The sequence below is a fragment of the Pararge aegeria genome, chromosome 3 (assembly GCF_905163445.1).
Source record: "Pararge aegeria chromosome 3, ilParAegt1.1, whole genome shotgun sequence".
Classification (NCBI taxonomy): Eukaryota; Metazoa; Arthropoda; class Insecta; order Lepidoptera; family Nymphalidae; genus Pararge; species Pararge aegeria.
This window is the reverse complement of record NC_053182.1, coordinates 5,181,429-5,208,972: the sequence shown is the minus strand read 5'-3', so window position 1 is coordinate 5,208,972 and position 27,544 is coordinate 5,181,429. Positions and strand designations below refer to the sequence as shown.

Genomic DNA, 27,544 nt, shown 5'->3' with positions numbered 1-27,544 from the left:
TTCTTGTTTTTTTGAGTTATCTGTATTATTTTTTCATTTTACTTATTTTTTTCTTTTTTTGTGTATTCTTGTACTGTTTCTAAGTTTGTGCAATAAAGTATTCTAAATAAATAAATAAATATTTTATGTTTTGCGTGCAATAAAGTGTTTCTTCTTATTCTTCCTTCTTCTCAATATCATGTCTAGCAGGATGCTACCTATGCTAGCAGTACAGGGATTACACAAATTTTCACTTCCTTTTTGCAGTCTTGTTTTATTAAATATGAATACACTTCATTTCGATGGACAAAATACAATTCGTGTTTGGTTGCCATAATCTAAGTTCTCGTTTGAGTAGGTGTCTTTGATGTAACAAAACATACTTCGTGATTGCTCTAAATAAAACTGTAGCAGTTAATGTACAAATACCATTGGTACTTTACTTTCCTTTATCATCATCAGCTTTTTACTAGAAAATCTGTATATCCTTGAATGAATGAATGAATGAACTTTTATTGCACACACACAAAGTACATAAAAAAGAAGAGTATAACAAATATATTATATATATATATATATATATATATATATATATATAAATATATATATTGCCTGTAACCACAGTGGAACCATAATTACAAGACAATCTTTTCTGTGTCAGTATATCCTTGTCTGTACAGTGTCACACCGTGGAACAATAATGAAGCTGATGATGATAAAGGAAAACTATGAAGTACCAATTGTATTTGTAACTTAACTCATAAAGTTTTTGTTTACCACCACGCTGCTCTAAAGCGGTATGGCGGGTTGCTGCCTGCTGATTTCTATATATCTTGCTGACTGCTGATTTCTATATAAACTGTGCAAGTTAGCTATTTTCATTATCATCAGCTTATGAATGCTTACTATTGGATACATCCTCTATCGAAGGGGAGCGGGTATCACCACCCACCACACCACTCCAAGGCAGGTTTGCGAGATAGCTAGTTCGCTAAACCACAGACAAGATCTTAGTTTACTAATATTACCAGGTTTTATAGTAATCATGATAAGTAAAGTCTATCTTCAAGACTTCAAAGTTGAAAGTATTTTGCTATTTATGCCATTATTGTCTGAGAGAGAGTAAACAGTTGTGAGGGGGTGTTTAAATGTGCCGCCAAATGGAGCATATGAAGGTAAATAAAGTACCTACATTAGGTAAATCAGTAAAAGACTCAACAAACTGACAAATAAGATGTCATTAGTTTTTTAAGCGGGCTGGGTGACAAAGTTCTTACAAGTGCCTAAGCAATTAAGGTTATGTTGTTATTACCTCACACTTCACAATAATACTAAAATAAAACGCTGTAAGCGTGTCATTCTGCGTTTCCAAAGCACTACAAGTATATGCAGAGATCGTAAAAAGCGATCCCTTCAAACACGCGAACACATTATTAAACTTCTTTAAATTAACTTTTTTTGAGATATTCATAGCTTGCAGACAACACGGATTTACCTAAAAACGAATGTAAAGGAACCACGTAACATAATCTTTAACTTTGTATAAACACCCCCTTATAAATGTTTTCAGCCTCTGGGCGCATTAAGTAGAAAGTTTTGACAGCCTAACAATAAGAAAACTGTGCCCAAAAGTCGATGCACCAATTTCTCCCTGCATTATGTTGAAAAGCTTGCAGCTATTTTTCATAAACTGAATGATTGCATGAATAAGTAATTTTCCAACGTAATAAGCTCGGGCCGATGCCAAAGTAACGGTGCCCCGACGTTACCGGTATAGCAAATTGTTTATTAGCTTCGTGATGTAACTAACTAGGTACATCGACCAACCTTGGTTGAGGACTGTCACAATCTAACGACTTTTTACCCGCACGCTACTGTCCCGTTCCCAAAGTTTTTAATGTTGAAATTAGGTATAAATTACTTAATGCAAAAACCTGACTAAATTATCATCAAGTTATGGACTTCGTGAGAGAACCAAGATTATCAGTCATTTATTTTTTTTATTTATTTATTTATTAATTTATTAGCTTTTCAAGGGAAACAAACAGTATGATTATACATAAAAGTAATGCCGTATTTTGTATCACATAGACCAATGAAGTTTCCACAACTTGGTTATACATATAACACGATAACATTAACCACAATTGCTTAGGAGTAAGTACCTAGCAAGCAATTATTATATAAAAAAAAAAGAAAAAATAATAATAATGTAATTAAAACAAAAATGAAAAACAAAAACTTTAAAGCTATAGTACTTATTTTGTCATAATAAATTTTCTAAACGTGCCAATTTTGACACGAAAAATGTCCGTCTCACAATATTTGTTGTTAAAAACATTGCACGCACGAGATAAAAAGTTATTTGCCGAATACCTTGTCTTCCATCTAGCCCACGCAAAGGGAGGTTTACGCCTTGCATTTAACCTACGACATGCATAATCGATATTACTTTTTATGAAAATTAAGTTAAGTTTAGTCTATGCTCCGCGAAAAGCAGGAGAATCAAGCAGTATTGTGTAATTTATAATTTCTTCAATTATTTTACTCCACAAAAAATAGATCTTCGGCAATGTACACTATACGCACGTTTCGCTCGCAAACCGGAGCATCCTCAGGTGACGAGCGCATATTTACATGGAATTCCGCAAAGTAACGCCTGCTTCTATCCATAATATTCATTTGTTATTCAACAAGTAACAGTTTCAATACTAAGTCATCTATATCGACCAATTACCAGCCCACAAGGCTCGAGTAGGAGACTCGAGGACTCTGGTGGACTATTCTATTAAAGAGAAGGGTTTAGTCCTTACCCCGTAGTCCACCATGCTGGCCAAGTGCCGCTACACGCTCCTTCTGTATAAAAAACATCCCCCTGTTGTGTGTCCCCGAGGGGTATGTGAGGCGGAGGCGACGGCCGACACTGCTGGAAGTACCGATTGGGCGGACAAATTTATTAAAAGAGGCACCAATGACGCGCGCCCTCCGCATCCTCAATGTCATATCAGAGCAATGTGATTTGTATTGTTGCGGATTGCAATGTGGGTTATTTGTTACCCGAATAGGTAATTAAATATTATAACGTTAAGATTATGTAAAAAACAAAAAAAAGCTACACTATCGCATTAGGTTTAAGTATTCTGTAATGATAGTGTTAGAATAAGAATATAAATAAATAAAATAAATAAAAAAACTACGCTTTGAAAAATTGTGTGGATATCACCAAGCTCAGAAATCAGATGACCCTATCTGAAATCAGATGGCCGATGGGGTGGTTTGAAAAAAAAAATACACTTTTATTGTACACCTAACAGAAATTAAATTATAAACAAAAACAACACAATAAAACACAGGTACAATGGGCGGCCTTATCGCTAAAAAGCGATCTCTGCCAGGTTTTTTTAAACGATTTGTTTAAATTACTTTTTCTTTGCACGACAAAAGTAAATGTTTTTTTTTTTTGCGTTTATCTGCCTAACTTACCTATCTGTTTCCACAAGCTAGGTTAAAGCGTGGACGCCGTGACAAATTTCTAAAGTTGTTGGGAACCCCAGCTCGACGACCTCTCTGGCGCAACGGTGAACGCTGTGAATTTAAGTAGTACGTCCCGGGTTTGATTCCTGGCAGGGACAATTTGAGAATTTATAATTTCTGAATTATCTCTGGTTTGGTCAGTTGGGGGCTTTGGTCGTGGCTAGTTACCACCCTACCAACATAGACGTGCCGCTAAGCGATTTAGTGTTCTGGCGTTACGTCACGTAGAAACCAATTAGGGGTATGACTATTATACTCTCTAACAGGTTAGCCTCCAGAGTCTAAACCGCATCATCACTTACTACCAGGTGAGATTGCAGTCTTACTTGTAGTCGGAAAAAAAACTGGCATAATTAAAAAACGCACATAACTCCAAACAGTTATAGGGTCGTGCCGGGGATCGAACTCGATCCCCCCTGGAGGGGAGACAAAGATCTACCTACTAGGCTTCTACTTTTTTTTTAATCTGTACAATACTAAGTATAAGAACCGATCAATAAGTTAAAAAAAAAAAATGGCGGATTCACCAACACACAGACAAAGTGGACTTCGTAAATTTTGAGCATTAATTTCTTTCACTCCATTTAATTTAAAGTTAACGTTTTGGGACCGGTATGTTTAGTAACCTACCCAAACAAAACATGCGATAAATGTATTCAAATACGTTCTACATGCCCACAGATTAAAATCTCCCAATCGTAACATCCAACAAAACCATTGACATTGACAAAACGAGCTGATCCCGCGATAAGCAGCGGGAGAAATTGAGTTTCCACACGATATTCTATAACCTTCCAGTTTGAGTCGAGCAGTTAAAATTATCTAGTACTAGTTGTTGCCAGCGTTTTTGATCCACGTTAATAACGGTTTTTTTTTTAAATCCCGTGGGAAGCGTTTGCTCCTGCACGGCTAGCATGGGCAGATCACAATTATATCCCGGGGAAAGGATATAAAATTATCTTCCCCCACAGCTTTATAAACTCTCAGAGCACTGGCGCACAAGTGGAAATAATATCCAAATAATATAAGTATGTGTAAATCCCTCCTCCCTACTATTATTATTTTTATTATAATTATAAATGTCAATGTAAGTTTGTTTGTTGCGCTTTCACGCAAAAACTACTTAACCGATCCTCGTGAAACTTTTTACTCATATTCTTGGAAGTGTTAGAAGTAATATAGAACCCCTCTTATCCCGACGATATTTTTATATTTTTTAGCTCGGTTCTTTTGGGAGAGGGGATGAAAGTGTTTGACGATTTTACACCATAACTCCGACAAATTATAACCGAGTTAATGATTATTTTTGTACTATAGAGGTTATAATATGCGTTTCATATTGCCCAAAGTTTGTGTAGATCTGATGAATTTGTTGTGTTGGAGATAGAGGACAGAACTCCTCAGCGGACAGCAGCAAACCCCTCATTTAAGGCTTAGTGATACTAAATACTTTAATTTTTTTTTAGAACTACAACAAAATTGAATGCCACATCAAAAAATAAAATTAAACGCAGGCGAAGTCGCGGGCAATAGCTAGTAAATAGTAAACGGGGGTAAACCTCTCCTATTCCATGTGCCAGTAATTTAGCAGATGGACACGTTAATTTTATTCCTTGTCAGGGGATATAATCGGGGGATATAATTTTTATCTCCCGCCCGTGCTAGCCCTGCTGGGGGAAATAAAAGTAGCTTATGTATATGTTTCTATCTCATCAACTATTAACATTATATATAGCTCTATGCCAAAATCAAGTTTCTTGGTTGCTTAGTTATGAATAAACAAACATACTTTCGCATTAAAAATACACATTAGTAAGGATTATTTATTTATTTATTTATACTCTTTATTTGTACACCACTCAGTAAAACGAGACAAAAAAAAGAACAAACACATGAAGAATGAAGCAGGATACAAAAGGCGGCCTTATCGCTAAGTAGCGATCTCTGCCAGGCAACCTTAGGATTAGGAAGACTAAAAAGAAAAACGAATAGGTGGGGTACACTATTTAGAACATACATACAAATATATACATACTAATGAATAAACCATACTAATATATAACCACATGGAGGGCAAAAATAGAAGATTTATATTACATACAGAGAGTTATTGTGGGGCAAACCATCTATCAAAACTGGGATCGGTTATGCTAATATTGACTCGAATTAGTCTATTGGTAAAATATTTGGCAATTGCGCGCCGGTACGCTATCAATCAGTTTTATGGCGATATCGATGTTTGTTTGTATACGAAAAATGTATTTAAAATTAATATAATGTTAAAAGGGATTTTAAAAAACACTTTAAATTAAATCAACTTCAATGCATGGCTCGGAACAAGTTTTAATTTACTTGTAAGTTTTAGTTAACAGCCGGATTAAAAAAAAAAAATTTAAATTCATCTTCAATTAACCTAAGTGAAATGGTTTATGACGCGTTTATTTTTAAAGAATAACGTGACGACAAATCGCTGTGATTCTCGCCTTCTCATTATGAGAAGGGTTTAGACCGTGGCATAGGTGGACTCCACACCCTTTTTTAAAACATTATAATGGATAATTTATGTTTATCATCATCATTATTATCATCATCATATTAACCTCTTACCGACCCACTACAGGGCACGGGTCTCCTACTTTGAGAGGGAGTTAAGGTCGTAATCCACCATCGCTGGCCCAGTGTGGATTTGTAGACTCCACACACCTTAGAGAACATTCTTTTTTCCCTCACCATTGAAGCAAGTGATATTTCAAAACGCACAAAACTTGAAACGTTAGAGGTGTTAGAGGTGCGTGCTGGGATTGGAACTCCCCCCCCCCCCCCCCTAATTTTCTGGACCTACATAACCGAGTATCGTTATGTAGGTCCAGAAAATTGACGAAATTTTTCAAAAAAACAACACCAAAACAGACGTAGCATTGATTGGTCCATTATGTCCATAATATAATTCCAAATTCCAAATTCAAATTCAAAGTTCATTTATTTCAAAATTCGTTACTTTTTTACGAACATAGTTGTCCCTATGGACTTGTAATATGGGCATTGGACAGTCCTATTTAATATCACAGTAGTATGTATTTGTTGAGGAAGCGCCATGACAGTTTCTTTTGAAGCACAATAATTATCAGTTTACAAAAAAAATTATACTTATCTCAACATACGTGTCTCACTATTTAATCATCGAAGATTAAGATGAATTATGAGTATTGCAATATTGGCTAATTTTAAGAACATTTGGTCGATTTAATTAGGTATATTAAAAAAGATATCAGGGTACCCAGGTTAAGGCTAAATGAATATTTACAGCATTGAAAAAGTTACTAAAATGGACCGCAGTACGCGATCGTAGTTCCCGACACTCCGTCCTCAGCTGTCCCTAGTAGGTCAAAAACTAAAAACATTTTGCTTTTCATGGTTTCAGACAATTAAAATATGGGTCGCGCCAAGGAGCCTGAGACGCCAACCACCAATCCGGCGGAAGCGAAAAAGTTCAGAGACGAAGCGACTGGACATTTCAAAACCGGGCACTTCGATCGAGCATTGGCTTCATTAGATAAGGTAAATATCAGCTACCAACCCGCTAAGTGGCTCAAGTAAAGGTCATGTCTGCACGTCTAACGAAGCCAATAAGAGAGACATGCCGAGGTGGTTTTTAGTTTGGGTATACCCAAACTTTAGAAGGGGAGTCCCACATAACCCTCGTCCTGCCTAAGGGTCCGGAGGTAGCAATGTAGCTTTGCCACCACTCCAAAAATCTCTAATCCATCGTAGAAACAATTGCTGTAGCCATCGCGTCGCTATTGCAATGTTTTTATTTAATTTCATACAGTAACCATTGTTCAACTCCATCAACAAAGCGTGGATACTATCGTGGATAGAAGTATTTATAAAGGCAAATCCAAAAGGATAGATCATCACAAGGTTATGTTGTGTATTGTTTAGAAATTCCCAGGGCCATTGTTCTTTATAAAAGGTTAAAATATTTTTAACTAAAAAACTTACTCAACTAAGTTTTCAGTGAACCTTGGCATCCCCTTAATCCAAAGCCTAATAATTTAGGCGATATCTATAGAAAACGCTTCCCCAACTTATGTGATAACTATTGGTGAACGGTTGAGGTATGCATAAGTATCTCCTTAGATTAGTCATAACTTAAAAACCCAGGCCTTGTTCATCGTTACTGAAAACGGGAATTACGAGTAGATACGTTAGTATTGTTTTACGAAAAAAATAAGCATTGCTTTTATTGTATTATCTATGTAAAAGGCTTGTGTCAACGCTAACCTCGCCGCTTCTTTATAAACCGCGCTCAAATCTACCTCATATTATGTGGCCCAGTTACCTGACAATATGATTCGCTCAACGTAACATCATAAGACAGAATGAAGGCTACAAACCTATTTACGTGGAGAAAAATCTGAAAAATAAGCAACCCAATAGCTTCCTTGTTATCCAACTACTTATATTCAGGAAAGGCGATGAGTGGGTGCGAAAACATATTCTGTCACCATGACGACAACAGCTCGGGCGTCGATATCGATGCCTCTTCACACACCTATGTGTTACGTAACGCGAATCCAACATGTCGAATTTAACTGTGCTGGGAAATTACGAGAATGACGACAACGCAAAAGCCCAAGCGCGCAATATACTCGGCCCGACAAAAGACGCGGAATTCCTCCAAAGCTTCGTCAGAGTTGGGACAGGCGAAGAAGATGAGGAACTGCCGATCCAGAAGGCGTCAATTAGCAAACGCGGTCCAGTGGAAAAGATTGACTCTATCCCCGAAGAGGAAAAGTACTCTCCATCGGGACGCAAGGAATCTGAGAAACCCCAAAAGCGAAGGTTTCGTCTTAAGCCAAAACGTGAGAGACGACGTCGCGAAGAGGAGCTCTATACTGATAAGGACCGGGCTGCAGCTGTAGTGATAGGAACTAGGGACATTAAGCAGTCCTTGAGTATGAAAGACAAAGCGGAGAGAACCAACGCTCTGCAGATACCAATGGAGGCTGATGCGGGAACGTTGCTGGCGTTAGCGCGGGCTGAGATGATGCGAGAGAGATATCGCACTGCGCTGACCTTTGTGGACAAGGTATTTCTTTTAAAATGTTCTAAATAATGCACGGTATCTACAAGAAGAAGCAAAATAATCTAGAACCCTTTGTTTGAAAATGGACGGACGGATGAAACGGACGTGAAATTATTCTTTTTCCTCAGCAGAATTGTACCTACCTATGTTAAGCTCCTTATTGATGCCTTTAGAACTCGATAAAATCAATTTTACACATTATATATTTTTTTATCACCGGGAATGTTTCTTTCCGGGTATATAAATATTCACCCGGAAAGCAGATGACAATTTAACTATAATTTGGACGGCCGATTGGCGCAGTGGGCAGCAACCTTTTCTGAATCCGAGGCTGTGGGTTCGATTCCCACAACTGAAAAATGTTTGTGTGATGAACCTGAATGGTTTTTCGGTGTCTGGGTGTTCATCTGTATATTATAAGTATTTATGTATATAATTCATAAAAATAATCCACCGTTATCTTAGTAGTACGCGTTTCCTAAACGGCTCTAGGGTGTGCCAAAGAAATATACATATCTATATAGATAGGTATATTTCTTTGGTAATGGATGTATGTATGTATATACATACATTCACTCAAAAAACATAACCCTCCTTCTTTCGCAGTCGGATAAAAACAGTCGAGCACGTCAGGTAGTGAATAGTTTATACTACCCACAAGTCTTTGATAACGAAGGTACATTAATCTGCTGTTGACGTTAAAGGAAAAAAAACAATCTTTTTCTAGTTGTCATGGACAACAGTATTGGCACTGGCACACAGCGTTGTATAGACAACGTGTAACCGAATTACGAAATACTGTTGAAGGGTGCATAAGTATATTTAATAAGTATATTTAATAATAATAAATCAAAAGATGCTTTTTTTTCATCCTAACTAATTCAAAAAATTACGTGCATAGTACCTACCTACCTGAAGGGACAGGGAGTCACTTGATTTTAATTTTGCATGTGATTTATGGTTGTATCTGACTCCTTTCAGTAAAAACTATGGCAGTGGTTTACTCAAAGACTATTTCGCAGATAAGTTAATAATGTACCTTATAAGCCTGTGAAGTTTTCATTATCACGTTGTATTAATGTTTAAAACTGGAGAGCTACTGCAATTATTTGTTTCAGGCAATCGAACTGGCCCCTGAAGAGAAAGCGGCTTACGTGTCTCGCAGCCGATGCCACCTACTCCTCGGCGAGCCCCTGAAAGCCCTGGCTGATGCGGAGACAGCGCTCAAGCTCGACCCCAAGCACGCACGGGCACTGCTTCAGAAAGCTGAAGCATTATACTATTGTGGCGAGTTTGAAATGAGCCTGGTCCATTACCATCGAGGACTCCGTGCCAGACCCGATCTGAATGAATTTAGGCTTGGAGTTCAAAAAGCACAGGTGAGGTGAACATTTCTTGCGCCCGACTACGGCATTTTTAAAAGGGTTAATGAATTAATGAATGAATTAATATACTTTTATTGCACACCACAAAAAGGAAATAGAACAAAAAGAAAAGTATAACAAAACAACGTATACAATTTAGCGGCCTTATCGCTACATAGCGATTTCTTCCAGGCAACCAATGACTAAGGTAAAAAACAGTTACAGAAAATAGTTAGTTGGTGCATATATACATATAACCATAAAATACAAAAGGTTTTTTTAATTCGACTACATGTTAGCTCTTGACTGCAATCTCACCAGGTGGTAGGTGATGAATTGATGATGCATGTGTGTAAGATGGTAGCGGGCTTAGCTGTTAGGGAGGATGGTATATACCCCTAAATAGGTTTCTACGCGACATCGAACCGAAACACTTAATCGCTTAGCGGCACGTTTTTGTCGCAGGGTAGGTTTATTGGTCCTTTTTTATTTATAATTTACAAGTTAACCGCAATTTCACCTAATGGTTAGCGATGATACAGTTTAAGATGGTAGCGGATTAAGCTCTTAAGGAAATGGCAGTTCTCTTATCCTCTACCGTGTGGTGAGGTTGACACAAGGTCAATTATATGAAGTAAGAAATAAAACTTTTATTTGGGCCAAAAATAAAACATAATTACCAGTACGATGTGATCCCAAAATGGTCTTCACTCAGCATGTTTACTGACCAACATTGTCCAGCAACATTTTCCAGCTCTGAGAATAAAAAAAAACTGGAATCTGATCGCAGCGCCACCTACAGTGTCCAATTATGAATCGTATCGACACACCAACAAAACATTTAATGTTTAATGGGTTCAGCACTTTAGGAGGAGTTGAGTGACATGTCTTAAATAAAAAGGGTAACAAAATGAAGTCGGTTAGGTTGTCGGTTATATTTTTAAACTAGAGTTACCGACATAGCTAAGCGAGTCGCGAAGCTGAAGTGGCAATATGCAGGGCACATAGCTAGGAGAACCGATAGACGTTAGGTGCTTGAATGGCGCCCCGCACCGGTAAACGCAGCGTGAGTCGGCCCCCAATGCGGTGGACGGATGACACCAGGCGAGTCGCTGGGAGCTAGAGGCAAGCGGCCAAGGACAGTGGATTGTGGAACTCCCTACAAAAGACCTATGTCCAGCAGTAGACGTCCATTGGTTGAAATTATGATTTTTTTTTAAATTTCACAGGAGGCGATTGAAAACACCATTGGGGCAGTGAAGCCAGTTAAGAAGAGCTGCAATAAGCGGAGACTTTCAAAGTCGTCCCGACCAGTGTTAGGTCAACTGATGTCAGATAAGATCTACCTCGAGAATCTTCTGAAGAACCCTGATCTTGCCATAGCTGATAAGAAGAACAACGTGGTAATCAAACAAGCAGAAGAGGCGATAAGGTTTTTAGAAAACCGAGAAGAATTTTGGAGACAGCAGCAAACTGCAAAACAACACTAAAATTCTTACTCATTATTCTAAGCTAAAATCTAAAATCTCATAAGCTGAAATTAATTCTAAATAATATATGTATGTGATAGAAAAAAAACACAAGCTACTATATATAAACACAGAATTAAGTACATACAGAAACCGTGTACACAACTAATATTGAAGCATCAAAAACCAATCCACTTTAGTAGTGTTTCTCGAACAAGCGGTTAGTTACTTCCAATACATTTAGCAGTTGACAGTAATTATTTTACCTCTAATGTTCTAAACGTTTACCATAGAATGTCAAATTGAGAAAAAGTTTGTGAGTATCCGCGGGTGTAAAGTTAGAAGTGCGCGTTTTCACTGTTTTTGGACCCAATGCACTGCATCCAATAATAGCTGAATGAGGGTTCTGTATGTTTTTAATTCTATGGGTATAACATTACATATAGGTAGGTATGCTGATTTTATTCTCCTACAAGTTGGATAGTTTGGCCGTGGCTAGTTACCACCTTGCCGACAAAGACGTCCTTGAAGTCCTTAGTAGCCTTAAAACTTAGCTCATACCTATAGCATGTAAGACAAAGGTAATTTAGTTTTAATTTTAATAAAAAGTTAAACAAAACCTGCGTACTGCTAAGGTGAGTAACTGCTATTCCAAGTTACTTTTACTTTGAATAAGTATCTACGTTACAGTAAATTATGCTTAGCTTAGGAAATATAGCACAGCTGCCGGAATCCCTTGCATTTCCAACAAGCCAACTCACCGTCTTCATACAGAAGCCATAATTTGAAAGCGACGGTTGTCAACTCATCGCATATTTTGTATGGGAATAACTAAAAGCCACCGCTTAGCCACTGTTGGAAAAGTAAGTGAATCAAGCAGCAGGTGGGCAAAGACTTCCTTTCTCATAATACAGAGTTTAACGTGCTGTTCGAGCCACGGGGACGTATAGCTTCAACTTTCTGACTTCGGATTTGTAGACCTAACCTTGACAGACAACCCTATCCACAATTTGAGTTTGACGGCCGATTAGTGAAGTGGGCGGCGACCCTGCTTTCTGAGTCCAAGGCCGTGGGTTCGATTCCCACAACTGGAAAATTTTCGTGTGATGAACATGAACGTTTTTCAGTGTCTGGGTGTTTATATGTATATTAAAAGTATTTATGTATATTAATCATAAAAATATTCATCAGTCATCTTAGTACCCATAACACAAGCTGCGCTTACTTTTGGGGCTAGTTGGCGATGTATGTATTGTCGTAAAAAAAATAAAAAAAATTTTTGGCCCGAGAATTTAAAACTGGTATCCGTAGTCGAACCTGCTTTCAATGGTTTAACGTAAATGTTTAGTTGTATCGAAAACATAAATACAAATTAAAATAAATTCTCCGTTGACTGTAAAACATACATAGTCTAGTCGACAAGTTGAAAATGGTACAAAATAGAGATACTGCTCTTAAAATTACGTGCGATAGCTCATTGGATCCGGAATGACGTCTAGAAAAATGTGCTAAAAGCGTGTATTAGCACATAAAAAATTGCAAAAGTTATAAACAATTTAAGATGAAAAAAAAATGGCATTTCGTTTTTTGCCAATATTTCATAAACTATTAATATTTAAGAAATTTCAAAAAAAGATTCTGAAAGAGGAGGAAATTTCCAATAAAAAACTCCTAACTCCCGGAACTCTATCTCCATTATTTATAATTTTAATTTAACGCTGAAGATAGGTCCGCGCGCGACATTTTTAGGTTGCGCGCGCGGCGTCAAAAGCGAGTACGGCACATTAATTAATTTATTTAAGGTATTGAATATTTTTTTTTTAATTTGAAAAAATTATGGTGTGTTCTGAACACTATAAATAATTCATTCCCGTTGGAAATTTTACTTAAAGTTAATTTTTCAACAAGTTAAACAATTGTTAACTAACGAAATTTTCTCGAACTACCGTCTTAATTGTAAGTGAAAAAAAATGTTTAAATAATGGTCGTAAAAAATTTTCGCTTCGTAGAGCCTTTCTTACATACATACTTAACAAGATCGTGCCATAAAAGTTAAAAAAATATTTATACTTTGTTTATAACAATTTTTTTACTTGAACAAAAACTTAAAAATCCAAGTAATGTTGTTAAAAAAATTTTTTTTTTTCTAAATCATCATATTATCGTTTTTTTATTAATACAAGATATTAATTGATTTGCAAAAAAAAATTTTCCCGCCATTTGTTGATAAATTTTTTATAAACAAATTGATTAAATCAATATTTTTAAAAATTTTTTTTTCACAACTTTATTACATTATAAATATTATGATTTTTAAAAAAAAAATTTTTCCTTAATAACAATTTTTAATTGTTTATAATCGTTTTTTTTATATTTCTATTGTTTAAATAATTAGTTAAGAAATTATTTTTTTTCTAAAAATCATAATTGACAGTCCTCTATAAAGTAAAAAAAAAAAATTTTTTTTATTAACAATTCTATTGTTTATTAACTTACCAATTTGTTATAAACAAATTTTCAACTTTTTTTTATTTTTTTTCTAAAACTTCTAAAATTAACAAAAACAACCATATATAAGAAAGTATAAAAAAAAATTTTTTTCAATTTTTTATTGTACTTTTAAAAAACACGTGTTACAAAAGTTGCAGCGGCTGCTTCGTTTGTCTATTAAAAAACTGAAATAACTTTTAAACTATTAGAGATACAAAAATAAACATTCTAGTCGATTTTATAAACAGTTAAACGATCTTTTAAATGAATTATTCAAAAAAATTTTAGTTATTACTAATTTATTGTTACGCGCATTTGTTTATAAAAACTTATATTTTTTTCGATGTTTTCCGAACTTTCGTGACTCCTAACTTTTTAAATAATGCAGATACGGTTACAGACCTTCAAGACTATTTTGTTAAGTAATAAAATATATAAACGTTGTAGTTATTTATTTATAAATCATGTCATTTTTTAATTAATTATTGGCATTTTTTCTCTTTTACGGTTCTCTCGCTTCTCACAGTTATTATTTTTCTTGTAATATTCATCATTTATTTCGAGTTCTGTACTTAACAATGAACAGCTGCTTCTTTTAGAGCCCATTTTTTCTGTCCGACCTTTGAATCTTGTCCCTTCTGTTACCTGCTTTCTTTGCTGACGTGGCTTATAGTCTATACCTGCTTCAGTTGAAAACGTGGCTCATAGTCGATCTTACAGTTACCAAAAACAGTTCAGTGTATAAGCCTCGTGGTGTATTAAAAATTTTTATTTAGTATTGATGTGATTGCATGAAGTTTTGTTGAAATTAATTTTTCATTCCATAATATTATGCATAAAAAATTATGTTTAATTTGCCAAAAAGATTATTATCAAAATTTTTTTTTTATACTTTGTTATATATGGTTGATTTTGTTAATTTTAGAAGTTTTAGAAAAAAAATAAAAAAAAGTTGAAAATTTGTTTATAACAAATTGGTAAGTTAATAAACAATAGAATTGTTAATAAAAAAAATTATTTTTTTTGTTACTTTATGTTAGAGGACTGTCAATTATGATTTTTAGAAAAAAAAAAATTCTTAACTAATTATTTAAACAATAGAAATATAAAAAAAACGATTATAAACAATTAAAAATTGTTATTAAGGAAAAATTTTTTTTTAAAAAATCGTAATATTTATAATGTAATAAAGTTGTAAAAAAAATTTTTTTTTAAATATTGATTTAATCAATTTGTTTATAAAAAATTTATCAACAAATGGCGGGAAAATTTTTTTTTGCAAATCAATTAATATCTTGTATTAATAAAAAAACGATAATATGATGATTTAGAAAAAAAAAAATTTTTTTAACAACATTACTTGGATTTTTAAGTTTTTGTTCCAGTAAAAAAATTGTTATAAACAAAGTATAAATATTTTTTTAACTTTTATGGCACGATCTTGTTAAGTATGTATGTAAGAAAGGCTCTACGAAGCGAAAATTTTTTACAACCATTATTTAAACATTTTTTTTCACTTACAATTAAGACAAAATTTCGAGAAAATTTCTTTAGTTAACAATTGTTTAACTTGTTGAAAAATTAACTTTAAGTAAAATTTCCAACGGGAATGAATTATTTATAGTGTTCAGAACACACCATAATTTTTTCAAATTAAAAAAAAAATATTCAATACCTTAAATAAATTAATTAATGTGCCGTACTCGCTTTTGACGCCGCGCGCGCAACCTAAAAATGTCGCGCGCGGACCTATCTTCAGCGTTAAATTAAAATTATAAATAATGGAGATAGAGTTCCGGGAGTTAGGAGTTTTTATTGGAAATTTCCTCCTCTTTCAGAATCTTTTTTGAAATTTCTTAAATATTAATAGTTTATGAAATATTGGCAAAAAACGAAATGCCATTTTTTTTTCATCTTTAATTGTTTATAACTTTTGCAATTTTATATGTGCTAATACACGCTTTTAGCACATTTTTCTAGACGTCATTCCGGATCCAATGAGCTATCGCACGTAATTTTAAGAGCAGTATCTCTATTTTGTACCATTTTCAACTTGTCGACTAGACTAACAATGAAAAACATAGTTACTCAACTTGACAATACATGATGGCTTTTATTTAATCCCCTACTTACTTTCCCTTTATAGTAAAAAAGTTTCTACTTTTTCTTTATAGTAAAAAAGTTTCTTACTCCTTAACCTAATTATTAGGAGAAGCAGTTAAATGCTAATGGCGGAACGGAACTCTGAATGGAAATAAAATGCGTACCCAAAGTTCAATCTTTATAAAGTTCAAAAGGACAGGCACCCAGATTCATAATGCCGGCTATTAATAAAAGGATTGTTGGTAATAATAATAATAAATAAATAAATATTTATTTCAAGTAACATAGACTCATATTGTTAGTAATACAAAGCTTATATCTATGTTAGTAAATTAACCTAAAAAACACTAAGTACCTAATTATTAAGTATGTAGGTCATCGCTGCACCATTCCATTAGAAACGACGCAGCAATGATTTACATATACACAGTCCAATCGACTGGCAATCAATTTCAGAATGCTGTTGGAACTGCTCCGCAATCTACGCACCAGGGATCCGCATCTTTTACGCATTGTCGCATAAAAACAATCAACTTGCGCCGCCGCAAACATCCCTGATGCGCTGCAATACCGGGGCAGCCCCATCAGCACCCTGAAGGCATTGTTATACTGGACACGGAGAGCGCTGTACGATTTTGTGGAGTACTTGACCCACAGGTTGCACGTGTAAAAAGATGTACAATAGGCTCTAAACAAAGTTATCTTTACATTGGTGGAACAACGTGCAAACCTGCGAGCCAGCATATTCGCTCTCACTGACACTGCTCTCCGTTCCCTCTCGATGTCAGTATCGTCTTTGAGGTCAGGGGTCAACATATGCCCTAGATATTTATATTGATACACTCTTTCTAGTGCATTTCCATTTAGAAAGATGGGTGGAACTTTCTTCTGTGTTTTGCCCATGGCCTCAAAGACCATTACCACACTTTTCTTTACATTATAAGTAAGACCGTGTTTTTCCACAAAAGCTTCACAAATCGCCAACAGTTTTCTCAGGCCACAAACCGACGCACTCACCAGCACCATGTCATCAGCGTAGCTAATGTTATTCAAACAAACCCCATCTATGTAACAGCCGGTCCTGGTGCTGCTGAGCTCGCCGAGCAACTCGTTCACATATAGGTTGAAGAGCGTAGGTGAAGTCAAACCCCCCTGCCTCACCCCGCACTCCAACAGATACGGACGTGATAATACGCCCGCCCATCGCACGCTGTTGACCTGGTTTCCATACCAATATTTGAAAATATTGATGAGTTCCAGTGGAACTTTAATTCCTTCCAGTTTTCTCCATAAGATATCATAAGATACCAGGTCAAAAGCCTTGGATAGGTCCAGAAAGCAGGCGTAAATTGGAGTCTTACGCTTCGTATAGTATGTGACAGCATGCTTAAGACCAAGCACAGCGCTCTCCGTCGACACTCCAGGTTGAAATCCAAACTGGTTGTCATGTGGCCTAAATAACTTATTCAGTTGGTTATTAAGCATGCTGTCAAACACCTTCGAGATGACCGTTGCCAATGAGATAGGCCTATAGTTGTTTTTGTCCGCTAAGTCGCCGGTTTTGTTTTTCACAATAGGTACAACTATAGTCCTCATCATCTCACTAGGCATAAAACTGTGGCTCATACAAATATTATAGAGCATTGTGAGCACTCTGGGTAAATGTGGCCCAGCATACTGTAGATGCTCAATGCTGAGTCCATCATGACCTGGAGATTTTCCTCTGGTCATATGCTTAATTGTGTGAGCAACGTCTTTACACTTAAATTGAATTTCCATTTCAATACTGGCCTCAACATCAAGCATCGTTTGTGAAGGACCCCGGGGTGATTTAACTACGAAGTGCTCCATGAAAAGATCGGAAATCTTGTCTGGCTCACACACGCCACCAACGCTCACAGGCAGTGACGGTTTGTTATTCATTTTATTTGTATGTTTCCAAAATCCGCGAAAATCGTTTTTTGAGTGATGCGAGGCTAGAATATCCAACTTAATTTGCTCTTCATGGTTTTGGCACCATTTCAAACGAGATTTGAAAATTTTTCTAGCCTCACACATTTCTCTATAAATAATTCCCGAAGTTGGTTTACCGTACCACGACCATAACAAAAATTTTTGCCTGGCCATCCCGTGAGCTTCGGCTACGTGCTTATTCCAACCAAGGACCTTCTTTCTTTTTACGCGCCTAGTGCTCTCTCGACCTACCAGTGACGATTCTATCAAGGCCTGAACGATGTTGCTGTACAACTGAGTTATTACATCTCTATGCCTGATGTCACTGCATGTACGATCACAGCAACCGTGAAGCTCCTGTGGGAAGTTAATCATCCTCAGCCTCTCGTGACATTCCCTCTGGTATGTGTCTATTTGATGTTGATTTCGCTCACCCCAGTAAATCTCATTTAAATAAGTATTACAATCCGCTCTCTTAGGTATCAAAACGTCAATATTACATTCCACTACCAGAGGGAAATGATCCGACCACAACACATCGTATAGAACTGACACATTGCGCACGGAGTCTGCCGCTGCTTTAGTTACTAGGCAGTGATCGAGCCACCGCTTAGACCCGTGTGCTTCGCTTAAAAAAGTATAGGTATTCGACCTCGGACCTAGCACTTCCGCATCTATACAGCTCCATTCTCGTTCTATGCAGAACTGAGTAAGTTTATGATAAAAGCGCTCCGAAGGGTGCGCATTGTAGTCCCCAAGTATATATACACAACTTTCCCCGTAGGTCTCAATAATGGCACTCACCGAGCTTAGAATGTCCGTGAAATCCGCTAGGTTAGCAATCACATCCGTAGGCATATATACACTCATCACGATAAACGATTTTTCATGTAACACTACCTTTATAGCACAGATGCGCCGATTGTTACACTGAATCACTGACACTTTTTGAAAGACGCTACGCCTCCACAGCAGCGCGACCCCTCCATAAGGTCTTCCACGTAGAATACCCGCCGATGTGTCCACCGCAGACACTCCCGTGGCGCTGAAGTCATCGCACAAAGTGTCAAGAAAAGACAATTCTTCCGGGAGCAACCAGTGTTCTTGAAGTGCAATTATATCTGAAGTTTTACATAACTCACTAATACATTGTGCAGATCGCTTCACGCTCTTGCAATTAAAAGTAACAAAATTACATAAGAAACCTTTATCCATTAACAGTAGGTGTATTATTCAGCGGGACCTCTGTAACAGGCGTTTCGTTCAGACGCTTATGTTTGAAATGCACAAACCGACGAAAAATTATTCCCTGTGGCCAGAGATTCTCATCTAGATATAATGGGAGTTTGCTTTGAGATACCAAAAGCTTATATGCGTGGTGTTCACACTGTCGTTTAATAGAAATTTTTTCCAAAGTGACATTCTCCTTTGTTTTCTTCGAGATATAATTAATTATATCCGATTCCACCGTGTCTTTATGTACATTCGTAATGAATAAGGGTATTTTCCTATCTGCCGCCCTAAATTTCTCTTCGCATTCTACTACAAAATTTCCTGTATTACCAATGAGCCGGTTTTTAGATCTTTGCGACTTCCTCTGCACCACCGTCCAGCCTTCGTTTGGGTCATGGACCTTCGCGACGCCCGCATAAGTTTGCTTTTGCATTGGCCCCGTCGACTGATCACTCGGCTCGCTAGTGATAACGTGCGATGACGCACCTTGCTCCCCGCCGCCGGCGCCCGCGCGCACCGCGGCGTCGGGCTCCGAGCCGCGTCCACCGCTCGTGATGCAACGATTGATTTTTTGTTTAAATACGTTACTTGAAAACGCGGGACTACCCTCCTTGTTATTTATATTCATATTTCTATACTGCAGATTATATTCACTAGGGGAAGATTGCTGGCAATTTGAATGTTCTAAAATTAGTCACAACTATGGTATCGTCTAATTGAGATAATCCTATCGGTCCACTATCACGGTAGGCTCCTCTTTTCATGTTAACTTTTACGGCTGAGAAAGGCGGCGACAAAGACTTTCCGAATTGACACTCCTTTTTTACTTCTTCAAGCTGTTCAACTGTCACATACGAAGATTTTATGTTTTGAATCTCCGCCTGCAACAACATCATATCCTTAAGGAGCTTGGAGACGTCTAGGTGATCAAACGTTATAGGTGGTAGCTTCTCCAAATCCCTAGCTACGAATATAGGCATGACATCTGGATCGGTCACTTTAAACAAGCCTATAATGTCATTCAATAGGCGTCCCTCTTTGCCTTTGCCTTTACGTGCTGTCTTACACAAGTCAGACGGTAACGACTCCCGAAGAAGGTTGTTCGATTTTAAAATTTGTTCGGACGAGAAAGCTGACTCACATATTCGCACCAAACTAATTTCATCCGCGATGGATATTTTATTTTGGATATAAGCTAATAGCTCATCGATAACTATATTACAATTGTTGCACTTTAACGTATTCGTCATTTTCGAAAACACCTCCGCGCTACGCGCGACGCTTCTGTCAACGTCCGTCGCGGCCCGATGCGCGCGCGCAACTCGGTAAGAAGTGCTACTGTAAAAGGTTTCTAGACAAAAGGATACGAAAGATTAGTGATAAGACCGCCTTTGCTCAACTAAACTAGTTTTTTTTTTATTATTTAATCTATTGTGTTTCTTTGTTTGAGTCCAATAAATAATTTAATAATAATATAATAATAAAGAAGAAGGTATATGGAAACGCTATATCAACCGCTCTTTCTCTTGTAGCAATGGTAGGTACACGCGCCACTATTCGCCAAGGTGATAGATCAAACACAAGCGGTCAATAAACCCAGTAATCGCACAGACAAAGAAACCGCTAACTAACCGATCAAGGAGTTCATCTGATACCATTTTCTAATTTAAACAATAAAACCCGAAAATACAACAGGATATTATTAGCGCGATGGAAAGAGCTATGCTGGGAGTATCACTGCGTGATCAATCAAGGTATCAGTAGAACTAGATTGACATAGTTCAGCGAGAATGGTGGCCCCGCACCGGTATACGCAGCGTTTGTCGGCCCTCAACGAGGTAGACAGACGACATCAAACGATTCGCTGGGAGCTGGAAACAAGGGGCCCATGAGCAAGGGTTTTGGAAATCCCTACAAAATACCAGTACAGCAGTGGACCCGTTTCGTTCGTAAACAAATTACGGTGTGAATTATCCCTGCAACGACATTCGACGGCTGATTGGCGCGGTTGGCAGCGACCCGATTTTCTAAGTCCACGGCCGTGGGTTCGATTCCCATAACTGAAAATAAATTCTGCGATGAACATGAATGTTTTTAGTGTTGGGTGTTTATCTGTATATTAACACTTACGTGATAACTATTGGTAGACGGTTGATGTGTGCCTAGAAATCTCCTTAGATTTGACGTTCTTTATTCAGACGTTGTCTTATAAAGTTTTCATCTTCAACGGTCGATTGGCACCGTGGGCAGCTACCCTACTTTCTGAGCCCAAAGCTGTGGATACGATTCCCACAGCTGGAAAATGTTTGTGCGATGAACATGAATGTTTTCCAGTGTCTGTGTGTTTATCTGTATATTACAAGTTTTTATGTATATTATTCATAAAAATATTCATCAGTCATCTTAGCAACCATAACACAAGCTAACTTTGGGGCTAGATGGCGATGTGTGTATTTTCGTAGTATATTTAGTAGACAATTTTACCTAGGTAGTGAGTTAGTCAATGCCACAATGGTCGCGGATCACATTCACGGTCAGCATTGTGATGACCATTATTAGCGATATCAAAATAGCCGAAAATCATGCCCATTGAGTGTACCTAATCATAACTCGCCACCTGAAGGCCACAAAATTAAATACTATACTGTTGAAGTGCAAATAAATAGTATAATTTGCGAAACGTATAATGAAACCATTATCGTAGCGACAGATCAGAAAACTGCCCTTTTGTGCTCTCTCATATAAATAGCAAGTTGCATTTTTTACACGGCATTGTGACGAGTTTCATAAAATAAATATGGTTGCAATGAGTTTCTTGAGTGGACTTCTTTTTATTGTCATATCAAGCGTAAGTTTCTACCTAGGTTTACCAATGGAGGTCGACAAACCTTAAGATATTTCAGATTTCAGTTAAGTACCTTAAAAAAACTCCTTTGTGTTTATTTAGGTATATGCAGGAGATGAAGACGCTATGATGTCATGCTTGGAACTCTTTAACCCTGAGGTAAGTTACCTAAATATAATATGAAACTTACTTGGTTTTTGTACTTATATTTGGAATGATTGCCTTCTATCATACCTGATCGTAAATATTGATGCAGCCTAAGGCGGAGTGCCCTTACCTAGACGATGCCTAAATACTAACTCTGATTTTAAAAGAAAATGGAAGCCGCACAGGCATTTCACATCTTTATAGACTTATCTTACGTATCGCGTTGAAACAAAGAAGCTAAAATTAATAAACTACTTTTGAATGGCCAATGAAAGTATAGTTTAAATACTGTCCTGTGCAGGGTATTGAAAAAATGTGCTGCGAGAACTTTGAAAGCTTCGAGAACATAAATAAAGACTACGAAGAGTGCCTTAAAGAAGACTCAGAAGAATGGATGGTTTGTAATTTTTGGATCACGTCTTATTATTTTACGAGCGATTGTCAACTTAATATGTACATAATTTTAAGCAGTAGTTCGCATTCGTTTATATTAGGCAGTAGATGCGCTACTACACTATATATACAAAATATCACCGACAAAAATGTATGGGTATTTATATAATACCAAACTTTAAGTTCAAAGATAACATGAATGTGCTCGTTATGACGTGTTAGGAACCAGTTAATTGCCTCTTAAAATCTAAACCAGTTGCACGTTGGCGTGTTTCACAACCACATATTAAGCGAGAACCTATTACTCTATCGCGGCGTGCAACTTTTTTAGATTATTTGTTAATAATATATAGGTTAATGTTTATTAGGTTACAATAGGACTGACATGCGGCTGTTCTGTAAAAGCCCTTAAAAAAGATTTAAAAAAAATAATAATAATATAACCTCTATACCTTTACACCATACAGGAAAAAACAGGTAACTTAAATGCGATTTATCTGTCAGTTAGTATCTCTATTCCCGTACAGGTAAAAAATGTAAGATAGATAATTCGGTAGCGCAAATTCTCCAGCCCAGAGAAACCGGCCATCCCGCATTGGAGCAAAGCTGCAAAGTGGCGAATCTATGCTCTGAAACCCTCTAACATTAATGGTCTGAGGATTTTATATAAATACCCATCAACATATGTCATAAGTAAATGACTTAGGTTGGTGGGAATTTAAGGAAAATCCTTCTTTCAAGACAACTTTAATCCTTGCAGTGCGAAGATTTTCAATGCATTCTTAAGAAATCAGGAGTGATGCAAGGCGATACGATAGACGAAGACGGCGCTAAGAAGTTCTATGATACTCTGGAGAAAGACTACCCCAAAGAAAAGTCCCTGATCGAACGAGCAAGACGCGAATGCCTGGATGACAAATACCAGTCATACCCTCCAGAGGACTCCTGCCCTGCGGTTAAATTTTACATCTGCAATTACATAAACGCCTATCTGGTAATCTTTATTTCATAACTCATACTCAAGGTACCTATATAGACACATAAGCGAGAAAGGGTACAATAGTACAAGTTTGTTAGGATAGGGTACAAATATGGTACAGAGAGACATTTTCGAAACATACAACGTTTAACCAAATTACGAAATACTCTTGAATTGAAGGGTACACAAGTATATTTAAACCTTATAGCTGTATATAAGCTTGTAAAAATATTAAATCAAGAGAAACATATATTATATTTTTCCATACAAAATAATTCAAAACATTTTAAGTGTTCACTTATGACAACCCCAATTGAAGATAAAAGACAAACTCGCGTAATATGTACCTGCGCTACGTGACGCGTACCTAATAAAGTGGTAGGAGTCACTTCATTTGAATTTTACAGGCTGAATCAGATTCCTTATTTTCAGTAAAAAATATGAAAGGGCTTTACACAAAAACTATTAACGTTTCGGTTTCACAAATAAGTCACAGAGACAGTAAATAATGTACCTCTAAAACCTATGATAAAACCAATATTTCGGTTTTCAGTTACACGTTGTATATGGTTGGGCTACACACTAACCTAACAATGTAAACCAAATAATTTTTATAATAATTATTATAACGTACCAATAATAACTATTAAATCAACAAAGACAATTATAATTATGAATTTAATATACTTAACGCAATAACACAACAACGAAGAGTAGCCGACTGTATTTTTCTTGCGCGGGTACACTCGGCGGTCCCGAGTTTATCCGGTCGAGCCTTTTACCTCAGAGCGTGACGGTTCAGCCGAACTTACTTCAAATATTTGTGTTAGATTTAAAAGTAAAATTTTTATAAGTACGCATAAAATCTTCTATATCTTTCTTAAAGAAAAAATTACGGAAACAATAGTTAAAACCGAATGCTTAACTACCTAATTGTCTATATTTTTTTTAGGAAAATGAAATTGCTTTCGTAAATTTCAGGAATGCGACTCATGGAAGAAACTCGACGTTTGTACGGAAATGGCAGAGAATGCGAAGAAATGCAAAAAAACGCTTGATGGATGATGGAAAATCATTACTTAGTATTACCAGTTACTTAACAATCGCCAAAATATTCCCTATAAAAGTAACTATTTCCTGCTTTATAATTATCATTATTATAACAATGCAACACTTGTTTTATTTTTGATGCGGTATGTCATCATGTCAAGCAGTGATAGCCTATTGGGTAAGGCTTCGGATTTCCTTTCGTGAAGACCGAGTTCGAGCCCCGGCACGTACCACTGACTTTTCAGAGTTATGTGCGTTTTTAACTTAAAACAATTTTAATATCACTTGCTTTAAACGGTGAAGGGAAACATCGTGAGGAAACCTACACGCCTGAGAGTTATCCATAATGTTTATTTATTTATTTATTAAGAGCACTAACAACATGCATATTACATGTTTTTAAACACAGCACACACACAAAAACATGGACTGATATGCACGTCAATTACCTACACATAGAGCAAGAGAGTTCAATTTGATTGGTGGATTCCAAATCTCTTAGGCATTAGGGTTTCCTGACGATGTTTTCTTTCACCGTTGAAGCTAGTAATATTTAAATTGCTTATAACGCGAAAAGTTAGAGGTATTCGAACTCGGTACCCTGAAATTGTAGTCGAAGTCCTACGCACTGGGCTATCACTGCTCAGCCATAGCTTAATAAGAATTTATTATCGCACGCTTAGGCCGTGTCTAGTTTCCTAACGACGTGCCTCCAAGCGACTCACCGTTCCTATACGATGCTGCGTAGAAACCGTTAGACTGCATTACTATAACACCATGGTCAGATTGCAGTATGTAAGATTAACTTAAGTGAAAAAAAAAAATTAGTCAACCAACCAGTTATGCGTGAACATCACAGGGGAATCCTTACTAATATTATAGATACGAAACTGTGTTCGTTTGTTTGTTCTTGCTTAACGCCCTGATTAAGCAACCATAATTTTTGTTTTGCATAGAGTTAGTTGGAAGGTCGGAGATCAACATAGGCTACTTTTTGTTCCTGGAAAACAAACGATTCCCATAGGATTTATGAAAAACCAAAAAACACTATCAACAGCTAGTAGTGAATAATAAAACAAGATTGTATTAAAAGAAATAAAATTTTACTTGTTCTTACGGCATCGATCACATAATATAGCCACACTTAACAATACAATTATTATACCGAGCTGACAATGTCATCTCATTCTCACAACTATTCTACACACATTCTAAAATAGTCAATCATCATGTGAAATAGGCAGACAGTGTGAACACAGTGTTTAAAATATTTACAATATTTACACGACAAGATTAATATCGCCTACAAGCTTATGTACTTTAATAGCGTCATCGTAATTAGAAAGACGTACACTTTTCTATGGAGTAGCTGAGATATGAATGAATGATTGATTGAAGTAATACATTTTTAGTGTGCACGGCACAGTACAGAAAAATAATATAAGATGAAAAGCAATACAATGTATTAAGGTATATTTTCACAAAACGAACAAAGAGCCAGAGCTAGAACAGAGCATTCTTTCTTAATCATGAAAGATTGTCTCCAGCATTTACACCAAAATAACAGCGATCAAGAAAGCTAGAACTCTTGAGCAAATGTTTAGCTCAGCCGAACAAATGCTCAGAGATAGAACATAACGTTTTGAAGAGACTCTAGGCAAAGCCGTTTACAACAAGCAAGTGAGCATTCTTAGAATATTCCATAGAATCTTGCGATCGCAGACAACGTCTACAGAACAGTGCTCTACGTCTGTTTACATTAAAGAATTCAATAGAGTGGGGATAGGATGATGTAAATTGGCCTTTGTACAAAACACTGTGTATCTTTTCATATGCGTATGCACAGTTACAGAAAAAAAGCTTGTAATTAGTACATTTCTTCTTACCTGTCTTATGCCCGTATTACATAACGACAAGCAAGGCAGTCATAAGACAAAGCATTACATAACCATGCCTGAATAAATAACGCCCACTCTAAGGAGATTCCTAGGCAAACAGCGGCCGTTCACCAATAGTTATCACCTAAGACTTAGTGAAACGCTTTTTTTCTAATCCTATCGTCTGAATGTTTGGGCAATCGATTTAGGCCATGGCTAGGTTTAGAGAAAACGGGCATTAGTATGTGAACAATTATTACTTTTTAGTCGAAAATATGTTTTAAAAAATAATTTCATCTTTCAAACTTTCTTTTTATTTTTCTATGTTTAAATTTTTCTTTGAACTAAATACGATGGAAAGACTCTTTTACAATTTATTTATATAATAAGGACAGGTAAGAAGAAATAAACGATACTAAATAACAGGCCTAGTAAGAGATTTCATAGTTTCGAAAAAAAAAAAACTCGACGTCGAGTTCACCATTAATGTAGTCATTGAGAGATTGGTGAATTCAGTAATGGTCAATGTCTTTCGAGCAACGAATTCGACAGAAAAAATATTGAAACGTAATCAACAGTTTTCGACATGACGTCCGAACTCTTACGTGGAATAAATGTATCTATAGTACTCCATAGATGTGTCCTATAAGTTCTTATGTGACTAACTCTCAAAGTCAGATTTATTATGACGTTAATCGTTAATCGTTAATCAAATAGTTTGGCGTAGTCACGGAATGCTATAATACAAATATTTTTATCGACCGGAAAGCGACTGGAAAGATATTCAATATAAAAAAAAAAAAAAAAAATAATATTGTTTTCCAACATCCAGTTATATATACAGTGCATAAATTAGAAAATTTTATTGTTATAATATTTTTACTTAATGTGTAAGTTATTTTTAAACAACACACAGATCTCCCTAGTACGGTTCAGCTTTTTGGGACATTTAAATGACTCTATCAGTACATAAATTTTTTGCTCAAAATATAAGTATCTGAAGACTTAAACACTTCAAAAAGACAAATTTAATTCATCA

The 27,544-nt window shown here is 36.3% G+C and overlaps 3 protein-coding genes across 3 annotated transcripts; 2 read left to right on the top strand and 1 right to left on the bottom strand.

Moving 5' to 3' along the window:
* Positions 1-8,095: 8,095 nt before the first annotated feature.
* On the top strand, positions 8,096-11,456 carry LOC120637419 (outer dynein arm-docking complex subunit 4). The gene is made up of 3 exons (XM_039909258.1): positions 8,096-8,605; positions 9,721-9,981; positions 11,196-11,456. The coding sequence occupies exons 1-3, from the start codon at positions 8,096-8,098 to the stop codon at positions 11,454-11,456; spliced, it is 1,032 nt and encodes a 343-aa protein (XP_039765192.1).
* A 4,855-nt stretch (positions 11,457-16,311) lies between these two features.
* LOC120636955 lies at positions 16,312-19,842 on the bottom strand. Its single transcript, XM_039908534.1, has 2 exons — positions 19,545-19,842; positions 16,312-19,102 (listed from the first exon to the last, which is right to left on the bottom strand). Exons 1-2 carry the CDS (start codon positions 19,840-19,842, stop codon positions 16,404-16,406), a joined length of 2,997 nt encoding a protein of 998 aa, XP_039764468.1. The 3' UTR covers positions 16,312-16,403.
* A 2,159-nt stretch (positions 19,843-22,001) lies between these two features.
* On the top strand, positions 22,002-24,749 carry LOC120637363 (general odorant-binding protein 68-like). Its single transcript, XM_039909176.1, has 5 exons — positions 22,002-22,062; positions 22,162-22,218; positions 22,508-22,603; positions 23,360-23,593; positions 24,560-24,749. The coding sequence occupies exons 1-5, from the start codon at positions 22,012-22,014 to the stop codon at positions 24,641-24,643; spliced, it is 522 nt and encodes a 173-aa protein (XP_039765110.1). The 5' UTR covers positions 22,002-22,011; the 3' UTR covers positions 24,644-24,749.
* The last annotated feature ends 2,795 nt before the right edge of the window (positions 24,750-27,544 follow it).